Source organism: Harpia harpyja, chromosome 16, assembly GCF_026419915.1.
Source record: "Harpia harpyja isolate bHarHar1 chromosome 16, bHarHar1 primary haplotype, whole genome shotgun sequence".
NCBI lineage: Eukaryota > Metazoa > Chordata > Aves > Accipitriformes > Accipitridae > Harpia > Harpia harpyja.
The window spans coordinates 33,317,013-33,336,060 of NC_068955.1; the positions used below are offsets into that span (position 1 = coordinate 33,317,013).

Sequence of the window (19,048 nt, forward strand, 5' to 3'; positions counted from 1 at the left end):
AGTATGAAGGTACACATTTCAGGTTTCACAGGAGGAAGACAAGAGGGAGATGGACTGCCTAAGACTTCTCAATTACAGTTAAGGAAACAACTTAGATGGAAAGCTGAGAGATTCTGAATGACACTGTGTCCTGGCAAACAATAGTTGCAATAGTGCTTTTATAAAAGCATTGCGGTGCTACATGTACAAGAACATGGGCTTTTACATCATGAGAGGTTTCTGAATGCAATGCATTTATAGTATTGATCAGTGAAGTGTTTTTCCTGGCACTGTTTCAGAATTGAAATGAAGAGTTTCTAGATCCCCTGCAAGTGCAACTTTTAAACTACTTCTTCAGGCAACTAGGACATTTCCATACCTGTCCTTTCTGATACAGTATCTGAGTTCAGCAACTAAAGAGTGTCCTCAGTCCTTATGGCTGGTGGTTTGAATCCACCTATCTTTCATTCAAACAGGGAATTAAAATCCAAGGAGGAAGAAAACAGCAATAAGTAGTAATAAACTATTTTACCTGGTAACACCACCTGCCCAAAAGATAGTAAGACTGCGGATCCTCTGGTTTCAGTTCAATTGCTTTATCAATGTGTTCCTACGGAAAATCACGACCAAGACACATCACATTTTTGTTATAAGCAAATACAATATCCACAAAAGCAGATGAACAAATATGGAAAGAGGAAAGGAAGACGTCCACAATTTAAATGAAAGTGATCAATAAAATTACAGCTACAAAGAGATGTCAAACTTTCTTAAAATGGTTTCAGTGAACACAGAAAAACAGCATTTTATCAGCCTCAGAGACAAGAATCACTACACACAAAAAAATGAAGCTGCCTTTCAGTTTATTCTACCACCTTTTCAGAGCTTTGACATAACCAACTTACTGGTCATGTCAATAGCTAACGAGGTAATAATTATATGTGGCCTGTTCTGTAGTAACTGTTCCAGGTGCATCCTCTTACCGTGTAACATCCCCACTGTGGATGAAAGGCAAATAAAGGAGTCTGAGGCAGACTAAGTCCTTTTTGAAAAATAACTGCTTTGCTTTTAGGGAGGGTGCAGGCATGCTCACAGGTAGTTACTGAAGAAGAGTTGGTGCTGTATCCTATTACCACATGGTAGTTTCAAGTTTCAAGTTCTTAGTCTCATCATATACATAAATTTTATTTGCAAGACTTTTCTTCTTCTTCTTTCTGAGATTATAGTGTGCAAAAGGGCAGAGCCATACCAGTCACCCTCATCACATGTCGCTGGAATCACCATCCTCAGCCCAAACCACCCACTCACAGCATCTCTTTGAGACCTATCCCTTCCCTAATAAGAGCTGGAGCCAATTTTCCTAACTTACTACTACAGAAATAAGTAGTGTTCAATACTTACACAAAAACCAGCATGTCTATTCTACTCACCTTAAAAACATATCCAGTTTGAATGCGCTTCTGAATGCTCTCATGTTCCGATAACTGCCCGCAAAGAATAGCATACCTACACAGAGGAGACATTTGCATGAAATCAAACCTTTTAAAATACACATTCACATTCTGTTGATATCTTCAGAAGGAAAATATATAGGCACATTAAAGCTTCACAACTTACTGGGGAAAACAAGTAATACTCTATACCTTTTACAGGGAAGAGACATACACAGTAAAAATTTAGGTATTAGCTTGAAGGATGCTGGCAAGTCAACAGGAGTGGATTGATGTGACACGAAAGTTCATTGCACTGGTGGCTGGAAAGCCTTCCTTCTACATAAACACTTCTACACCCTAAATTTCTTCACTCGGCAGCGAAACTGCATCAAAACGCAGAGCAATGAGGAGTAAACGCTACTGCAGCAAGAGCCAGAACTACGAAAAGCTCTAATTAACTAAGGTGCGCAGCAATCTTCCATACACAACACTCAACCTATAGCACAGCAGTTGTCTACTTCAAGGGAAAACACTGAAAACCTACCTATATCCTGCAGCCCGACACGGCCACCAAACTTGGGAAACAAAATAACGTGTTTTCAGTGGTGCCAGTGCAAAGCCATTTAGTTTTGTCTAGTAAGAGATGGCAAATTTTGACCCTGAGAAGCACAGTACTTAGCAAAATTAGTTATTTCATGGGCTGTGAAAGTTAAGGAAGGTTCGTTACCCATGGATCTGCACCTTCCCATCTCACCTCCCCGCACCACAGTGGTTCAAACCCCCTCCCTCCCTGCATTGCTTCCCAGAAAACAACAAATCATAGAGGTGTGCAAGGGCACTGCTGTTCAACAGAGCAGGGGAACTGAAGTTTCAGCTGGGCCGATTCGGTCTTTGACCTCTGCCATCCCACTTAGGGGAGAGCTGTGGGAATGGAAGAGGCTTCCCCCCTCTTCTCTGAGTTTGGTTCAAAAAATAAAGCTGAAAAGAAGAAAGATGCAAGTAAGCCTCCCTTGAGATTTCTTTTACTACATCCACATCCCAGTGCTGCTGGATACTGTGTCTCATCTCACCACACGATATCCCAAAGCATCCCTGGTGATAGTTAACCACAACAGATGTTCGTGCAGGAATTTGTCAGAAGACTTTTGAATCTCCAAGTACACTTTCTTCAGTGTCACGAAAAAAAAACACAAAACATTTCACACCTCATTGCTCTTGCCTGAACTAAGTTTTCAATGTGTAAGTTACAATACAAAGAAGTTGCATTTTCTGAATATTTACAAGTTTTGTCATTAAATCTCATTCCTTTAACATGTTAATTCTCTTGTGAAACACTCTGGTTCAGTTCTAAAATTCTTGTTTTTTATGATAATGGAAAAGATTACCAGATCAATGTCTTGATTGGGTAAAATCCTTTTCCCCCAGTTGAAAAAGTTCACAGCTGCACTGCCATAACCTGTCACGTGCAGACGATGAAGTAAGTGTCATGACGATCTTTTCCAGTTTGTTTCACAACAAACATCAGCCAGTGCTAAATATCCCTAACCACAACATAACTAGGGTTTAGAAATACAAGCCAATAAAAGGCTTATTTTCTAAGATCACAAGATAAAATATTCCTGTACAATAAATCTTGTCGTCTGTAGCCCTGCCTAATGTACAGGAACTTGCCAGAATATAGCTCCTATAACCCTACTGTTTAGGCTCCCAAATATGTGGGCAGGCATTAAATACAATTAGGTCAAGTTTAAAGTTTTGCAACAAAACAGGGAAACACCGTGCCTTTTTAAAGTGGAAGCTAAAACGCTGCATAACCTCCCTTTATACTACCCTGTCCTTCTCCAGGGAAAGCCTAACGAGCCCCTTCAAAGCAGCAATAAATCCCATGGGACACTAAGCTAGTTCAGTCTGATCCCTCCACCAACAATCATATAAACGTCAAGTGGTGTGCTATGCAGCTGTCAAGAAATATAAATACCAGATATTTTTTAATAGCCTGGTGAAATGTTACATAAAATAAGCATTAAATAGTAGTCTTATCTTTGTGTCATGAAATAAACTTTAAAAAAAAAAAAAAGATAAGAGGTGCCTGAACTGTTTTTTTTTTCACTGCAGTCCCAAAAAAAGACAACTCTAGCTGACCCAGCTTTGCTGGTCTCAGCCCTTTGCATGAACCTTCCCTTTCAACTTGTGCCTCGAGCTTCAGGGCCACCGGCCTGTTGGTGATTTTCATATGCAAGGCTTTGCAGTTCTGAGATTTTAGGCTCCGGAGGTCTTCAGATCCCAACTTCCCTTCATCACTCAGCAGCACCAACATGGTTTTCTGCTTTTATCTCTTTTGCTTGTTTAGCTTGGCTTCTTGAAGCTATTTATTCTAGTTCATTTTGTGAAATGCCTTGGGATGAATGTCACAAGAGGCACCATTGAGTTGCAGGAGGACTGACTAGCAGTAATAGGATAGATTAAAAATAATGAGTTAGGGAAGGGGATTTTCATCTTCTGTAAACAACATGTAACCTCTGAAGCACTGTTCAGATCGATGTCTCAGCAGTTACCGAAACCTTATATTATGATATTGCTTGACTAATTATTAACCAGAACTACTCATTAAGCCGCTGACACTGGTCAAACTGTAAGTTCCCATAGGAATCTCATCTCAGTAAGGATTTCCCCATTTATTAGAAAATAAACTCTGTGGAAGCAGATACTACCAGTTAAGAGAGAGCGTCTTAAGCGTTCCAGCTTAAATCCCCCAGCTCAGAACACACAGCTTTGAAGAAACTTCATTTTCAATGCTGCACTCTGGCTGACTCCCACCGAAGCAGGACTTTTCGGCCTCTGAACACAAAACACACAGCTCTGCGCAGCCCAGCACCTCCAGCTCCACGGCCAGGGTGGTTTGCCAACCCAAATACATCTCTTATCTCTTTTAACTGTTTCAAAGACCCGCTAGCTGAGTGTGCCAGTGCTCCTTTCTGCATAAGACAATCAGTAAATTAAAAAGAAACGGAGAGGCAAAGAGGAATAAAAGGAGGAAGGGAGAGAAGTGAGGAGAAGCAGCTATTTTGCAGCCAACTGATAAAAGTGAGAGTGTTTTATATTGCCAAAGATGAGTCAAACACAAAAGTCTGACCACTGACAACAGCACGAACACATGAAAGTTCTTTCCTTTTATTGACATAAAAATTTGCTTCATAAGTAAACTAATTTTTCATCACAACACCCAACAAATTAATGAGCTAGAATATATTCCTATTCAAATCAGCATTAGCTGTGAACTCAATATATCAAGGCTAGCCTGTAAAAATTGTTCAGTGCCATTCAAGCAGCATTGCTAGTGAATCAAGAGAGATGTTTTATCACACACAGACAAGGAGATAAAAATCCTTGTCGGGGCTCAACTTTCAGTTACCAGAGTCAGATCAAAGCTAGAAGAATAAACCCCTTTCCAATCAAGTAAATAATTCGGAGAAACAGAGCTCCGAAATATACACCTTGATAAAGAATTTAGACGTTTTCCCAGTATTTTATCAGCATTAGCAGTTTTTCACCTTCCTATGCACCAAATAGATATATGTTAGTCTCTTCACTTGAGTAAGCAAAGGAGACAGATAATTAGCATGCAGGTATTTAGACTCCCAAACACCAAAAATGAAAATAATCATTAATTTAGGAATTAGTACCTTGGGAGAGACAGCAGAATTCCCACTGACTTAACCTGAAATTAATGACCGTCTGGTCATAAAGAGTTTGGAAAAAAACCTTTGGCTTTTCTAAGGGGAGACAAGATTGGAAGAAAAAAATGAGGAAGGCAGAGGCACTCCTCTAGGCATGTCTGCACAGAGAGCTCAGCGAGGAGGTTGGGGTGTAAATTCACAAAGCATCAGTTAAGCTGAATTAATTCCCCATTTGGATATACTTAGCGGTGCCGTACTGCAGTTGCACAACCAGAAGATGCCCCTTCCTTTCAGGCCATGAACATCCATATGGGAGGGTTTCTATACTCTCTATGTACGACCTAGTTTCTGCATTAACTCTCCAGCGCACGAGTCCCAAGTCTGTTTGGCTTTGCCCTACCAGCAGCGGAAGTCTATGAGCTGTCTGCCAGTTGAGTTATAATAAACGTTGGTTTACTTTGTAGAAAGCCGTGTCACTGCTGTGTTCACTGCTGGCCATACATCTTCGCAGATAGAGGAGTTCATCAAGAGCCTTGCTGGCTTGACATGGGAGATAAAAGCCCAGTTTGAGGCCTAAAATAGCCAAGATATATGCAGAGATAGCAAATCTATATGTATGGACTAGTTGAAAAGGGTACTTGAAAATGATAGATTTCTAGCGTACATGCTAAGCACAACAAATCATGTTCTTGATTAAAGCAACACTAATTTTCTACTGTCACTGTCTCAATTTTCTATGGGGATTAAAATTTTATACATGTATTTTCACACGAAGGGATCACATCAAAAACTGAAGTGATGAACATTGGCTTCATCCCTGTTCTAACTCACAAAAGTACTTATAGCTGCTCTTAAATTGTAAAAAAAATAATCAAGTATGTATACAGGAACACTTTTCAGGATGCTTTCCACCACTCCTCCAATAAAGTTTCATTTAATAAATTCTGAAAATTGGCCACAGCCCAACAAGTTTTGAGACATCAAATATTTTAGCCTTTAAATGATCCACACCGGTTACCATATGCATATTATTCACAACTTTTTGAATAGTTAATAAGTAAAGATGAAGTCCTCTTTGCATGCACATGTAATTATACAGCTTTGTTGTACAGGGTTTGCTGTTTGTGCTAAGCAATGCTTCAACCACCCAGGGTTTGCTTTGGCTCTGTGTTTCAGAAGCCTGACATTTCCTAACAGCAGAAAATTCTTCTTTGCACATCTATGTCCCAAACCGTCAAATACTGTGAGTGGGCATGGCAAGCTCCTTTGACATAAACACCTAAGTTCCCCACTCTAGAACAGGCAGCTAGCAATAGCAACCTTGATTTCCTGTGCATTGCTGGCATTTGCAGCCTCCTATTTGATTTTCTTGATAAATCAAATGCTACCTGCAATGTTGCTAGAGCCACAGCCTGAACCACTGTCCTAAGAGCACAGATCTTCTTGGGTAAGTCATTTTAACACTCTATCCTTAAAATTAAAAACCAAGTCGCACAAAAAAATAGTGTGTGAAAGACTTTGCAGCAGTTCCTCCTCTGAAGTCTTGCTGAGGGCTGTATCTTTTCAGGAAAAGATTGGCTTCTGCTTCCTACAGAGCAGGAGTAGACTTGGTCTTACATTATAATTAAAGCTTTGATATATCACAAGCTACCTGAGCTACAGATATTACCTGGAAAAGGTGTCAACAGAAATATTCTAGAAAGCAGCTCTTGGTTTTGCCTGGCATCACTCCAACCGAGGTCACTGAACATCAAATCCGCACAGCTTGTTTGAACTGTCCATTATTAAGATGATGAGTTATTCTAAAGAAAAGAAACCTGCCATACTTACTAAAATATTATTTTTCCTGGCACACCATTTGATGAAGCCAGAAAATATTTTGTCAAGTGAGAGCAGCTATGCTGGATCAAACCAAAGGGCACCCCGACCCACTATCCTATTTCTGTGTGCACTGCTGGAAGCAGCTTAAAATCAGGAAAGGCACAGAGCCATCGTTTACTGAAAGCTGGGAGAACAACCAGCTTTTATCAAGGCTTTAATGAAGAACCTGAAGTTCAGTTCACTTTCTTCCGAGCTGAAAAATCCTAGTGTATTTAATTGCTCCTCTAAACTTTCTTTTATACCATTAATCAGTCTTATCACCTTCATGGTAATTTCTCTACCTCTTTATCTATTCCAAAAAGAAACTGCCATGTAGATATACTATAGATGCGTACAGTGAATTAAGATGCTTTCTTCGTTCTCCTCTTTCAACCCATATTTTGCCTTTTGACTCCTAGGAGTGAACACTTTCAAATAACTGCTTAATTAAGACGCAATCTCTCTTGTTTTAAAAGAAATAGAAAACGACACAATCTCTCTTGTTTATACATGCATAATCAGGAATGCTTTTTACCTGTGATTATTACTTTGCCTCTACAGACAACCTCTGCCATTTTTGCATACTTATTTGATGCAGTGACATCTGTCTGCAACTTTCTAAAGTCAGATTTAGCTCACATTTTAGCTCTATTTATGAATATGCTTAATAGTACACATCCTGGCACAGACTTGGTAACCTCCCCCAGCTCTGAAAACACATCTTCCTCGGTTTCCCATTTTTTAGCCTGTTAAGCCAGCACTGTTTACTCATGATAGCTTAGTCTCATTCAGACCTGCACGAGGGAGTTTGTCCAGGAATTCTGAAACTCCAAGTACACAGTATCAGCGGGCTAGCACCCTCAGCCCCACTGTGAGGCACTTCTGTACAAGAGTTGCATTTTCTCACAGAGGTGGCACATCCTATTGGTCTACAACTTATATTTAAAATAGCTTTGAGTGACAGGGCAGGCAGGGAAGTTGGGTAAGTTGCTAGTTTCCTGGATCCTCTCATTACCCTCTAAAAATCAGCATTATGTTTGCCACCTTTCACTGCTCTCTTAGTGGTGCAAATTTAAGCCATTCATAATGTATCACAGCTAATATTTCTCAATTTCTGGTAATAGTTCTATTTTTAACACCTCTGAAACACTTTAGTAGTGATTTTAATTTAACTTGCTAGAGTTTCCTCCCTGTTCTACCTTCCTCTGCTGTACAGGACATTGAAAGATGTCTTGTTGTAGTTCTAATAGTCTCCTCTGCTGTTTAAAGGAAATTTAAAAAGTACTATGATTAAAGGCTTCTTTTATTTTTATTAATGAGTAGCTTATTATTTACCCTGGACCTCAAAATCTGCCTTTAAACAAGCTTTGAATTATCTGCAAGCATTTTACTCCTATGGCTCTTCCTGTACTTTAGCTTCCTCATAGCCATTTCGTTTCTTTTGAAGTTATCATTACTCGCTGAAATCTTTCCTCTGCTCCTACAAGGATGTTCAATCTCAGTATTTTATGGTAATGACTATAAAGTGGGTTTGCTGTTATAACACCTTGAACCAGACCCTATTCATTGCTCAATGCCAAATCAAGACTTGTTTCTCTGCTTTTAAGGCTCAGGGACAAGTCATTGTCTTATCATATCATTTATGATGCTTATAAAAAAAAAAAAAACAAACCCACAACAAACCACAAAAATAATTGCTACAACCACTATGAACTTCTTTAAGTCTGATTTTTTTTCTTCTTAAGAAGAATTTTTACCTTGGTTATAGCAGTAGTACATATTGCTACGTCTCACCCACAGCCGTGCACACTATTCCCGCCCTCCCAGCATCTTAGCAAATTTTCAACTTTCACAACAGCCAGTTGCTCTTAGCTCCACAGCTCCATACTTTCCTGGATATCTACTATACTACTGTATCATCATCAAGCAAAAATTTTCCCCAAGTTTTTAATTGTATTAATATTCACTTACTGCTACAAAACTGTCAATAATGGTGCTGTAAATTGCTGTAGCTCTTGCATTTCATGTCAGACTGTCATCTATCAATGGCTAGTTCAAGGAGATCTATATAACTTTTATCCGACTCAAGGGAACAGGACCTCTCAGATTTAACTAGCATACAAGATTATTTGGAAGAGCAATTTTTTTTTTTTTTTTTAATATTTTCCTCTTTTCACTCCTGCAATTTCCTAGACAGATTGGTTTGGGAATACTACAGAGGCAAGATTTCTAGCTTTATATAAGAAAAGTAAACAGAATACAATTTGTACAACTTGGGCTTGAGCCACGCGTATTCCCTTAAAAAGAAAAGAAAACAAAACCCAGCAAAAAAGCAAACCACGCAGCAGCACAGGTCTTTGAGGATGAAGAGTGGTAGGATGGGAGAATACAAAATTTGGAATTCAGCAGGGAAGCCCACGGTCTATAGGAGAATCCATCACACTCCAAATGACAGTGTCAAGACTGACTACATGAAAACTGAAAATCACCATCTAGTATGGAAATATATAACACTTGGAGGGACTGTCTTACAACTGTGCCTTGGAAACCAATAGACATTTAAATAAACAGGCTTTCCGCTGTTCCCATTCACCCTGAAGCCAAGCATCAGCAAGGAAAGCAAACCTACCGAGATGTTTTGTTACTCAGCATAACCAACTGCAAATCCTAAAACACTTAAGACAGTGCTTTCAGTTCCTGGGACCTGCTATACAAAACATTTAAACAGCTAGTAATTCATGGTGACGTTTGCAGTTGGCTCCAGTTAAGAGAATATTCTTTCTTTCCTTCTCTAGCTGTTGTACTGGCCAGGCAACACAAGGCTGAGAACAGGAACAGTGCCACGTTAGTGGGAGTTCACATGCTCCTCTGAGCACCCAGGGGCTGGCTAAAGGCAGGGAAACCAATCAGCCAAGTGTGGGGTGAGAAATGGGATCCAGAAAAACTTACCCCTGAGGTCCATAACTCCTCCTCCTTCTTGCAAGCTAGAGGTTTTAAGAGACATATCTATTTGTTCTGCCTGCCTCCTGCTGCCAGAGAAAGATTCCACAGTTATATCGGAAGATGACAGCTGTAGGGAATGACAGTTCAAAACCTGCAGCCAGGGTGCTGGTTTGAAGTCAAGGATCATACTCAATCTTGAACTGGGAAATTATTAATGAATTTCAGGTTTCTTGCCCGTTTGCAAATCTTGCACCCAGAAACAACATGGCCGAACCATACTCCACGTATTAGCCTTCTTTCTGAGCGTACACGTTTGATGGTTGCATACTTCCCATTCCGGGAAAATAAGGAGGCATAAAGACATAAGGAGGCATAAACTACTGACTATAAAGACTCCACCTGCATGGAACAGTTCATAAAGTTAAAACAAACTATGAAGAAACATGATTTTAAATTAAAAAAAAAAAAAAAAAAGTAACACTGAGACTATTTTTAGCTCTTATATGCTGACAATTATTCCCCTTCAGTTAAACGCTGCAAGATTAACTAAGGAAAATGGTGGCAAAAGACAACACATTTTGAACAAGATAGCCCATATCTTGACTACCCGTCATCATTATAATGTCATATGTCTGCAAAACTAAAGGTGTTGACACTGGCAAACAGGATGAACACAAGAATGGCCACACAAACTCCACGTATTTTCTCCGAAGTGAGAAACAGCAGGTGCATAGATAAGCATGTAAGAAAGGGCAAGCACATAACGCCGCTTCCTCAGAATATTCACCCAGCCTCCATTTGGTCAGGTATTGTCTGAATTTTTCTTCCAAGGCATTGTCTGAATTTTTCTTGCCATGTCCACTTGCTTTTTGAACCCACATAAGCTTCCAGTAGCCACCACAACCTGGCGCATGGCATTCTGCAGCTTAACTGTGTGCATGATATAAAACACTTCTGTTTGAGCCTGATATAAAACATTTCTTTTGGTTTGAGCCTGATGCTTAGCAACTTTATTTGATGCTATCTAGTTCTTGCTTTGGAAGAAAGTGTTCCTACTTCACTCTCCCCATGCCACTTGATGTACAGATAAGTTATATTCCTCTCAGTTACCTTTCTTCCAGCCTGACAAGTCTTAAATCTATTAACTAATTCCATTTACAAAAGCTGTTCTGTGCTTTTGATCTCCCTTGTCACACACCTCTCATGATTCTGCAGTTTTACAATACCTTTTTAGAGAAGGCAAGGATAGATTTGCATAGTTTTTAAAGAGATTATGTTCATGATATTTCCATTTCACACAAGTATAACTCCCCTTTCTTCAAGTGAAAAATTATTCATCACAGCCCACAGATACTTACCTAAATGAGTTTTTACTCACTTGAACATGATGCTGAGCCTACTTAGCACTTACTGGTTTAGTTGCAGACCCTCAGCTCTGGTGAAACAACTAATCTGGCAGCTTTCTGCACATTAATTCCCCTTACAAAGTATTAAAACTGCATAATGCTAAGTAAGTTGACTAATATAAGGCTTAAAAAAAGACATACACACACTTCCTAAGCCACAGACTTGTGTCTGCAGGTTATTTGTTTTGGGGTTTGTTTTTTTTTTTTTTTTACTAGTATAATTATTTTACTTGCATGTGTGAACTTTTTTCTCAATACACCATAATTAAACTGTGTGTCTCCTAATCTAGAGACTGGTATACTGATTTTAACTGCAGGTATGTACACATGTATGCATGGTGAGAAAGTGAGGAAAAAAAAAGAACAACCCTCACTTCTTAAAATTCCCACAGACCCACTCCAAACCTTTTTTCTTTAAGTAGCTATCCTCCCATCACATGCTTGCACAACTTGGTGGAACAAGTAATAAGAATACGTAGTTCTAGCTGAAGTGATATGGCAACTGGGAGCAAAACTATGCAAAAAGCTCTCTGTAGGCTTCTCGTGACTGCTCTGGATGATAGTTTGGGAACGACTTCAGTGTTACTTACACAACCGCAGGAGACCTCATATGAGTTTGACTCACAAGTAGAATCCACAAGAGCCATGGTTACAGCAAAACGAACATTAGCCCATTGCCAAGCCATAAAATTCCCGAATGCCCAGATATTTGTATGAAGGTCTTCACTATTTTACATGAAAACAACTTTAATTTTTAAAATTGAGACAATACTGTATATTTTTTTAATTTTTATTTTTGTTACTTATTGCACAGTCGAGGCAGATTATGGCTCATGTCTGCCAAGTAACAAACTTCTCAGCTTTGCTCTAGTGGAACCAACAAAAACACACAACTGAAGCAATTCACAATAACTCTTGTCCCTCTGCAAAAGCAGCCAAAGCCTGCTACACAAGCAAAGCCTCGCCCTTTCCAAGGGCAATCAGCTCCACAAAGACTACTTTATTTGACCAAGATACACTAAGATGGAAGCAAGAGTCCAACATACACTAATGAGTAATTCCTATACCACCTTAAGGGCTTGAGGCAGAGTATCACTGAAAATAGTATCTCAACTTGGAAGACAGAAAAGTGCAACCCTAGGAATCTCAGGATGAATTCAGACGATCACTCAAAACCGCTTCCAGTTACAGACAGAAAACCTGCTCAGATGCTTGGTGTCATCTTTAACTTCTGTGCTTTGCACTGGTCACTATCAGTGAGTTGTTCATGGTTAATGCAGTCTCAATGTCTTAGCAACAGACGGCACGCAGAAGTTTCTAGCAACTTGAATTCCCAGTCTTGCCAATAAGAGAGACAAGAACAAAATACCAAAATAACCTAAATCTCCTGCTTTTAGAGAAATGAACAGAGGACAAAACAGACAGACTGATGTATATTAAGTTTTAGGATTGCTAGCATCCTTTTTGTGAAATTCCCGTAAGCAAATAAAGGAAACACGGTATAGCTGTAACTGGTATAAAGTTGATTTTGCCATTCATTGAAGGGTGAACGTGGGAGGTTCATCACTGGAGGTCTGCCTAATCTGTTTTGAAAAGTACCCACCAGAAAGAACATGACTTTGTTTTGGAGTGAATAAATTACCTGAGTTTCCTTTACCCTAATTTTTCCATGATTAACTGTTCTTTGAAAATTACTGTGAACGAATGGACATTGAATGGAGTGGCAGAAAAATCCCCTGATGACAACACTGACGCTATTAAATAACTCCATTAAGTTGGGTAATATAGTAGAGCTTAAATTTCAATAGGCTGCAGACTAGCATATGCTAGAAAATTTGTCAATTAATGGGGGGCTGGCTGCAGAGAATTGAATTTAAAGGTTACAGTACATCGTAAGCAGCCCAAGGCAGTAATATGACGCTGTACCAGCCAGCCTCAGCTAAAGTACTATATACAATTTTTGAGTAAAAAAAAAAAAAAAAAAAGACAAAAAACTGACGAGCTGGATAGAGTCCGTAAGACAACAATGAGACTAGGAGGTTTGCAGAACACCACCACACTAAAAGGTTGTGACAAGTAGGTCTGCTTTCTTTCAAAACACTGGATGAATACAACAGCTATTGTATTCTCTTACAAATAGTTCCTCATGTTAAACTTTTTTCCCATGTCTAGAGAGGATAGAATACAAAGCTTAGGTTGACATCAGGAAAAATCCATATAGTTATATATATTATAATTAAATACACCACTTGATAAAACAGGAGAAAGGGGAGAGAAAAAGACAGGACAAGCCCCATCACTAGAAGTTTTTAGGGATCAGGGACAGTTTCGGTATACCTGGCATGCACCATTGCAAGAAGATGAGCAAGATGACTTTCTGGAGGTCCCTCCCAACTCTGTGTTCTTGATTCCTTAAACACTAGAAACCAAACACTCTTCTGGATCAGTGCTCTGTTTCATACTTAATTAACATTGCTATGAACATATTCAGGTTCCAAGGAGACCTGGCAAATTATGTTAAGATACATGTTAGCTAGTAAGGAGTTTACTCAGGCACATGGCTAAAACCAAAGTTAATTTTCATTAGTGATTTAAGTCAAAATTCAAATGACTGCCACAGAAAAGAAAGGCTGAAATATCCCCTTCTCTACCTGCACTGAAATCCATCTTTCCTTGATCCTAAAAAAGTTAAAATCTTCATTAGCTACCTCAACTGAGACACAAAATGCGTCTTCAATTTTGTTCAGTTTCTATGCTGGTTTTATCTGCTGAAGATCTGTAGTCTGCCTCGGGAGGTGGTAGTAAAGGACTATATGCGTTCTCTTCGTAGAACAAAATGTATTCATCCCCAGTGAAATCTGAAGATACAAATGGTATTTATTGTTTAGAACATACAGTTTTTATGGAGTGACCTCATGCTTATTTAAACCTCTGTTTTTACCCAGAAGACTTGCAGTTTCAGCTGTCCTCCCAAGAGCTACCAGCAAAGAGCCTGGACATACCTGTGCAAGATGTTCAAACTACAACAAAAGACTGCAGGAACTACTAGTGCTTTCAAGGAAGGTGTCACCTGCAACAACACTGATGAGAAGAGCTGCAGAATGAAGCCTTTTGTAGTGCATGAGTTATTTTCCACATTTGTACCATTATCACCTGTGCTATGAGAGCCTTCTACTGACATACTCATGCTCTTAAGGTCTCAGTTCTCAGAACTTCTCTTTTCTTTATGCCTAACAAATAAAAAGCAACCCACAGACTGTAAATGTCAAGTTACTTCACTATTTCCAAGGGAAGGAGGGAATACTGATCCCTGCTGAGATTTCTTTTGTCCCTGCTCCTACTTTTCAGTACTTTCTCTTCCTTGGCTCCTCTCTGGTGTTCCCACCCTCTGAGCCTCTGTGGCTTGGGACATGGAGATGTTTCAGGGTACCAACACCCCTGATGAAGGGAGCAACCCTCCTGAGTCGGGGGATGCTATCATGCGGCTCTAGCTGCATGCTATTTTTCCTCCTCTAAGTTCTGAAGTATCTTCTAAGGCCTATTGCTATTTGCTATAGTTGCTTCTGCCCCTCATCTATATCGTTAGTAACTTCCCTGTTTAATCCACCCGCGGAACAGAAAATGCTCAGCTCATAAATCCAGACATAGCTCAAAATTGGCCAGATCTGGGCAGTAACGAAGAGTTAAATCCTGAAATAATGCCAGTTCTTCAAATTAAAGCTACCTTCGAGACATATCCAGAATGCTGTCACTTTTTAAAAAAATGGTATCTACCCATGGACAGCCAGACGTATGAACAGAATTTAAGAGGGCTGGTACACAATTCAGTGGCTATCAAGTGTGCAAGATGCTCCACCAAAGTGACAGACTCTTTAGAAGAGAGGGCACATTTCAGAGCCTCATCCAACCCAAGAACGTATCCTCCTCCCGCTTCTTTATAACTTATTATCTCCAAGAGGGCCAAAGCTTATTACTTCTTCTGCAATGACAGCTTTCAGCAGTCAGCAAATAGCATTGAATTTCCGATGTGAAATATTCAACTCAAACAAAAGCTGCTAATACAGCACCTGCAAGTTTTTTCCCAGATGGACCTCTGAAATCCCTCGCTACTCTGGTTGTACTTCCAATATTTCTTTTAACAACAGGAGTAGAAGCCAAGGCAAACACGTAGCTCGCTATCCTTTCCTGATCCCTAAAGCTGCTGTTACGTGCTTGCAGTTGTGCTGCAAACAGCCACACCAAAATGGACAGGGGGTTCTAACAAGGCCACAACTGTTTCTCCCACTTCATTTGTGAGGATGTGACATATTCATGTCTAAGCAGCAAACTGCACAGGTTTGTGCAATGATCGATGCCTCTTCCATCTATCCCTAAAAGCAAGCAAGAACAGACTTACAAACTTGCTCTGTCCTCCTATTCATGAGCGAAATCAGCTAAGGGAGTAATCGATTTAGTTGGACGTAATATCTATCTGTTCAGAGATCTTTTACAATTAAAGCAGAGAATGACTTTGATGTCCGTATCAAAAGTAAGAACCAGGTAGTTGTAAGACAGGAGTATATAGACATTAAGAACACTTGGTGTAATATCAATCGGCCTACAATACACAAATCTATTCTAAAGGTACTAAATACATCAAACGTCCAACACAACTCTCACATGTTTCTATATTCCTAAGCAGTGCCTACAAGGAAAGCACAGCCAGAGATCAGTCCCACCGCACAAAGGCTGACTTGTCTGTGTAGCCCTGATCAAATCTCAGTTCTGTTTCGACCAGCTCTGCGAAGATGGCTCTCTTGGGACCAGCTGACTTCCAAGAGCAAGCGACTACAATAACAGCTTTGTATCAAATCTAATGTCAAGAAGACCCAAGAGATCCATGAAAGGACTCTCCTTCATATTTGGGCAGATCCCAAAGCTAGTCCCAGACATAGTCCCAGACACTTACTGCTTTCTCTATCATTCTTGACAAACCACTTACTATCAAGCTGCCAAAGCCTTCAAACCATCCAGCCACAAAATGCTCCGAAGCTGCAGCCAGTCACGCTCCACTCAGTGTTGCCTTTGCCAGCCCTCAGAAATCCCTTCTCGTTCACAGTTATTTTCTTTGTTTGTTGCTTTAAAATGTCAGTCATGACTGCAATAACTATGAGGCACTGAGAGAGGGGAAAAAAAGTTTTACTTGCAACGATGATTGTATGCAAAGTATCTTCTGTCTTGCTCGACAAGCATCACACCTTAAAGCCAATAAAACAGGGAATGATTTGTGCAACAGTAGCAAATAATACAGCATAGAGAACAACGAACACCAAAACCCAGCACAACTGCATCTTAAGTAATCCAAAAGCATTAAGTGGCAATTGATAAAACAGAAAATTACAGTAAACGTGAAATAACGCACACAGAAAAAAATGCAGCTGTAACAAGACCTATACAATCACAGGCTTCACACAGCCTGTATCACACAGAAGGGACATTAAAATCACTGGGAATATTTCTATTAAAATGTCCATTTAGTATGTTGTGGAAAAGAAAAAGCTAGGGTGTCAAATCAAAACCAAAAAAGCTTTAAAACCTCTACGGGCAATCTCAAACAGAGTAAGCAGGTTTTGGTTTTTTTTTTTTTCTACACAGAGCATGTTAAATTATGGCATCAGTACCAGAGGATGGTATGGAAACGGAAGGAACCAAGTGGCTAAACCAAGATTACACAAACTCATGGAGAGTAGCTCCATCACGGGCTATGAACTCACCTCTGCACTTCTCCCTGCTGGAGGTAAGGATGGCACACTGAAGGAAAGTGATCACTGTATTCTGACAAGTTTTTTTTGTATTTTCCTAAACATTGCTACCACAGACAGCATGGTGAACTAAACGTAATTCTGAGCAATGTGCCCATTACTTGAGTAAAGGGAAAACAACCTATAACGTCTTTTGAAACTATGTTTTAACCTACATTTTTCACATACATGTATCTTTTAATGTATTAAGCACCATTTCATGAGCAACAATTTTTTTCTCAGGGTAAATTCAATTAGCATAAAAAGAGACTGCAATCAAAACAGCTTGCGACCATCCCATGACCCATACAGAGCTGGAAAGGGAATAATTTCCTGTTCCATTCATTGTAGAAAATAATTATTTCTGTGACTGATAAAGGTAGTTACATATTCATTTCCAGTAAATCCCATGCCTCCCACATGCTGCTCTGCTATTTGCTTTCTCCAGCTGCCCTTTCTGCAGCTGCTCTCTAGAATTAAAAGCAAGATGTAGATGTGCAGAAGCCTTACCCCTGTTTGGAAAAGAGACAAGTCTAAGAGGACGAGAATTGTGCACTCTCTCACCAAAACCACTGTGGGAAGAGGTGGGCACAGGCTGTAACACAGGCACTGAGAACATCTCAGCTCAAAAGGCTTAAGATTTTCTACTGGTGACACACGACTAAACATCACATTACAGCCATTAATTCTGCACATTATAAACTCTGAATTACAAAGCTAAGATATCAATATTATACCCTGAAGTAGAACCTTGCTTTGTAAAATACCAAATGATTGAGTATCAAAGTGGCGTACAAACTTTAAGCCTCAGCCTGGCAACTGAAACCCCATTCTTTCAAGATGTTAAGCCAGCAGACAAAGCCAAACACCGTAATCTGCTAGAGATTAGTCACATTGTCTGTCCCAGTATTCTTCCTTCATATCAAAGCTTTAATTGAGAACAGCAATTCATTACTAAGAGCTAAAATACACAGTCTTTTCAAGACGATAAAGGCATTTATTTAGATGCCAGTTGTCCAAACCAATCCTCCGAATAAATTTACTCATCTCAGAAGAGTGCAGATCTTGTTTGGTAAAGATCTTCAGCGTCCTGTTTTCCCGATAATTTCCATTAAAAAAAAATCATTTCTCTCTTATTCTATTTTACATGTTGTCAGTCCTTCACAGTTACTGCTGATAAACACTGTTCATCAAGGAATTCACCAGAATACCAGACAAGCATATTCCCTTACCTCTACAAATACCTGTACCACTCTACAAACTCTCTTTTGGTGTATTTTTGAAAAAAGGAGAGGAATCCTTTCAATTCCATACATGAGCTGCAACCAAAGCCTGTTTATTCAGGCTGCTGAAGAGAGCAAGGTACCTTCCCTCTTGCCTACCTCCTTACTGAAATCCCAACCAGCTGCAGCATTTATACAAACACAGCACACCTTGCTAGGCTAAACTGCAGATCATTTCACCTTTTTTCATGGGGAAAAAAAAAATTGTAAAAAAAAGAGCCATATGCTGCTGTTTCAATTCATTGCAAAGCCAGAGTGCTTTGCAGAGTGACAGGCAGCATGCATGAGCAGAATACAACAGTGCCAGGTCAGCAGACACTCTCCAGAAGACTATGAAAGGCTGTCTTGTAAGAATGATGTTTCTACTTACTCCAGAATTAAGATGAATATAAGAACATTGGCACAGCACTAAGCCCACGCTCATGGCCCTAGCTGATTGGGGCAAATATATCAACTCTTGACATAAAGCAAGCATCTCTGTGCAGCAGAGCATTATTGAAATGTCAATAACAGAGTAAAAACCAACAATTAACCCAAGAATGTTGGAGGAACACAAAGGAAAAACCTCATTCATATTTAACATGTAACACTTAAGACTTTGCCCCCACAGCTGTGCAGCTGGCTGTAAGCTTGGCTTTGAAGGACATACACATTACTCTATAGGGGGCTGAAAAGGGGCCAAAGGAA

At 39.7% G+C, this 19,048-nt stretch overlaps 1 protein-coding gene across 3 annotated transcripts in view; it reads right to left on the minus strand.

Annotated features, from left to right (window-relative positions):
- RMDN3 (regulator of microtubule dynamics 3) overlaps nt 1-19,048 on the minus strand; it is a 42,892-nt gene that overhangs the window by 12,726 nt on the left and 11,118 nt on the right. For 2 of the 3 annotated variants that reach the window (XM_052810722.1, XM_052810721.1), the window contains exons 7-8: nt 1,410-1,485; nt 512-589 (exon numbers count right to left, since the gene is read on the minus strand). In XM_052810722.1, the coding sequence (XP_052666682.1) occupies nt 512-589; nt 1,410-1,485 (154 nt within the window). The remainder of the gene's footprint in view (nt 1-511; nt 590-1,409; nt 1,486-19,048) is intronic. The other variant, XM_052810723.1, reaches the window with a different exon arrangement.